This window comes from Bufo bufo, chromosome 1 (assembly GCF_905171765.1).
Source record: "Bufo bufo chromosome 1, aBufBuf1.1, whole genome shotgun sequence".
Classification (NCBI taxonomy): Eukaryota; Metazoa; Chordata; class Amphibia; order Anura; family Bufonidae; genus Bufo; species Bufo bufo.
This window is the reverse complement of record NC_053389.1, coordinates 496,838,058-496,842,127: the sequence shown is the minus strand read 5'-3', so window position 1 is coordinate 496,842,127 and position 4,070 is coordinate 496,838,058. Positions and strand designations below refer to the sequence as shown.

Here is a 4,070-nt window from a genome sequence, read left to right as displayed (position 1 = left end):
TTGTCCAAAGCATTTTCTACTAACCCTAAAAATCATTTTTTAGGAGCAGCTCCTCCTGTAGAGAATCCTCCCCAATTATAAATGGGGGTAAGCAGGTTAGTATGTCCAATGTTGTAAATGCTGAAGACTTAAGCGTATGTAATAATGGGGAAACTAACACAAAGGTCTTTCCCCATGAAAATAATTTAACCCTTCAAAGCCACATGGCAAGGGGGAGGGGAGACATGTTTGTTCTGTCTTACAGCCCACAAAGTCTTCAGCTATGCAGATGACGACATGTATCCTGCTAATAAAAGGAAGGAGGAGGAGACGAGGGTAAGTATGACTGCAGAGCAGGAAAACAACTCCACTTTTCATTCCAAATATCTTTGTTCCTTACAGGAAATAGAACACCGATATTATATGAAAGTTGAATTATTTGATAATTTCCCACCAATAATAGCCTTGATGGATACAGGTAGCCAAGCAACCTTATTATCTCAAAAGTATTTCCAACAACTATAGGATATATCTTCTGAGACTATAAGTTTAAAAGTTTTAATGCTAACCTGGTAAGTGTCTCAGGCAATGCCCTCAAGGTTTTAGGTAGAGCTTGGCTGGATTTTAAAGTAGGAAATAAAGTAATCAGCCAGCCTACATTGATTGTGGATATGCCCATTGATCGATTAATTATTGGCATCGATTTCCTCAAAAGATTAAGCCCCGTGATTGATTTTGTTAATAAGGTTATATGGTCTCAAGGGAGGATGCCCATCAATTGTGAACAGTCACAATCTTATCACAGTCAGCGTAGCTGCCATGTAATAGAGGAAAGGCCGGATACCAATGAGGTACATTTCAGAAATAGCCAAGTCCCTGATGTCTCTTTCCTGCAAGCAACCCCTAACGCCACTGTAGGTGGACAGGAGGATAACACCATATGTGTAGCTCCTGAACGAGTTAAAGATGTCTGTTTGGAAGGGGATGTTTTTACAATCCATCTACATCCAGAAACTACTGACCCTACTGGGTTTAATGGTCATGAACAATCCTAGTGGGGGTGAAAAGGGTGGATGATGAGGTGTTGTTACCAGTACAAGTGACTGACCTAGGAAGAACTAAAAGGGCTAAATTGGATTTCCGCCATGAAAATAGTTACATTAGTAGGGATTTACTAAATCAATTGGCAAATCCAAAAGTAATTAGGTATCCAAATCCTCAGGATATTTGGGTCCATGACTTGGATACTGACTCTGATAACCATAATATAATTGCAAAATGTATATTAACCATTTCCATTGAAGGTAAATCAGCTACTCATTTATTTCTGGTGCTAAATGAACCACGGTATCAAATGTACATAGGCAATGATATAATACAACGTTTTGCCATCCATGTGAATATAGTGAATTCCACATTAAGGACAAGATTAAAAGGGAATCCTGATGGTTTTATGGATGAACATGAAGCACTCAAGTCATCCCAGATACTGCCATATGCAGTCAGTATATCAGTGCTACGAGATATAATCATACCTCCAGGTACTAATAATTTCCTGTTACCCATTCAGGTATCAAAAGGCCAAAAATTAAAGAATTCTGATTCATTGATATGCCTATCAAATGGAATGCAACAATTAGGTATTTCAGTAAATCATACCCCTATGGTGAATTTACAAACCTTTAAAACCCAAATAATTGTGAATAATGGTATGTCAAATGAAGTCCATTTGTCTAAAGACACAATCATTGGTATCGCATTAGATTCAGATTATTATACCTTTGGGTTTCAGAATGTAATTATTGGCCTAATACCTGAATTGTATCTAACAGAAGAACAATTGGTTGAACAAACGTTTTATTCTTCTCCTGAAGGATTGTTCACCATCAGTTCAGTATATCCTTTTAATCTTGAAGAGGGTACTTGCAAGGTAGGGGAATCCTCCCTTACCTTCAATCAATCATACAATTAATGAGCAGGAAGCCCAGGAATATCATAAGTTGGCTGAAAAGGCTGGTAAGTCAAATCCTGACCTCATTGACAGGCTTGAGGAAGTCTATGAAATAGGTCAGCCTGAAGTTTTTCCAGGGTTCCTAGAAATGGTACAGCAGCAAATATCGTTATCTGATGGATGTTCCAATGACCTAGAGCACCAACAATTAAAAGAAGTTCTTTTAGAATCAAGGATATCTTTGCTAAGATTCTTTGATTGTGGTCTGACTGACCTACATATTGCCAGGATTCAGACTGATCCCGAGGCACCTCCCGTTTATATCAAGCAATATATCGTCTTCCACTAGCTTGTTACGACTCGCTAGCGGAAATAATTTGAAATCTCAAGAAGAGAGTATTATAAGATCGGTGCACAGTTCTTATAACAATCCTATCCTTGGAATTTTTAAATCCGAATGGTCAATGGCGCTTATGTGCTGATCTCCGACAGCTCAATAAACGTGTATATATGTCCGGCTGGCCCGTGGCCATATATAGACTAATTCTTGGTTCAAATGCAAGGCGCCAGGATCTTTATCACATTAGATTGCGCTCAGGGGTATTGGACCATCAAGGTGAGTCCTGAAGACCAACATAAATTGGCATTCACCTTTGGTAAGGAACAATTTGCCTGGATACATAAACTCTTATGCAAGTAAGTCCCTTTCACCGGTAGAAGTAAAGCTTTATTAGCCACAGTCTGGGCACTTCAAAACTTTAGAAGTTTTATTCAGGGTGAGAAAATCATTGTTGAAACAACACACCAACCCCTACAATACTTACAGAGTGAGAAAATTAGGGATGGTAACTTGTCTAATAGCAGAATCACTGCTTGGACCTTGTCTTTACAAGGATGGCCATTGTAAGTTCGGTAAAAGCAAAATAAAAAGTGTCCAGTAGCCCAAGGACTTGCAGAACTGCATGATTGTGCCACTCATTATCATAAAGATGAGATATTAGATGATTTTCTAGAGGAACAAAAATCTTCTCCTTACAAAGTATATTATGAAGATTATTGTCCTTTACTTCCCCGTGTGTATATAGATGGTTGTGCTTATCACACCATGATAGGAGATGAAAGAAAACTAGTGGCAGGAATTGGCATTACTTGGACAGATGAATTTCCTAATATTTCAGTGGGATACAGTATTTGTGCTAAAAGTAGCCAGGTAGCAGAATTAGCTGCTGTATACCAAACTGTTAAGATTGGTATAGAGCACAATATCAAAGAATTTGTTATAGTTACTGATTCAAATTATGTCCGGAACAGTTTTGTAGAATATATGCCCACATGGAAGAGGAATCACATGTTACGGTCCAACAATAAACCGGTGAAACACGGCAAGTTGTTTTGTGCCATAGACGAATTGGTCCAAGGTAATGAGTTAACCGTTTATTGGATAAAGACTAAAGGTCATTCCAAAACCCAGAATATAGATAAAGAGGGTAATGACCTAGCTGATAAACTGGCTAAACAAGGAGCCATAAATGGTGACCATGTGGATATAGATTATTTCCTAGAGATGATTCCCATTGATGCTATCACTAGACAACAAGCTAGAGTCCAATCTGAAAATAGTGTAGCTCAATGAAGCCAAGAATCTACAAATGAAGATCTGATTAAAAGCCAGAAGGAGGATCCTATACTTTGTATCTTCTATAGACATATTGAGGATCCTAATAATAATCCTATATCGGAAGATGATTATAGCCAAAAGGAAGATCTCCTATTACTTATGAATACCAAATCCCAATTTAGTATTCAAGATGGGTTATTAATGAGAACATCTAAAAATGGTATTCAACAATGGGTAGTTCCCACTACATTTAGAGGTTTGATGTTACAACATACCCATGTGTGCCTACAACTGGTCATCGTGGAGAAAAGATTACAAATGAGTCATTACGTGATTATGCCTACTGGCCTCATATGTTAAAAGATGTACAAATTTACTGCTGAGGTTGTTTGATGTGTGCTCAATTTCAACCTCAAGGTCCCACGCATCATGCTCCACTTCAGCAGAAGAGTTTTTCATTACCTTGGTCCGATATCCAAATAGATTTTATTGGTCCTGTTACCCGATCTTCTCGAGGGAATA

General features: G+C 38.2%; 1 protein-coding gene across 1 annotated transcript; it reads left to right on the top strand.

Annotated features, from left to right (window-relative positions):
• Positions 1-3,035: 3,035 nt before the first annotated feature.
• LOC120985592 (ribonuclease H-like) lies at positions 3,036-3,563 on the top strand. The gene has a single exon (XM_040413615.1). It carries the CDS (start codon positions 3,036-3,038, stop codon positions 3,561-3,563), a length of 528 nt encoding a protein of 175 aa, XP_040269549.1.
• Positions 3,564-4,070: the final 507 nt, after the last annotated feature.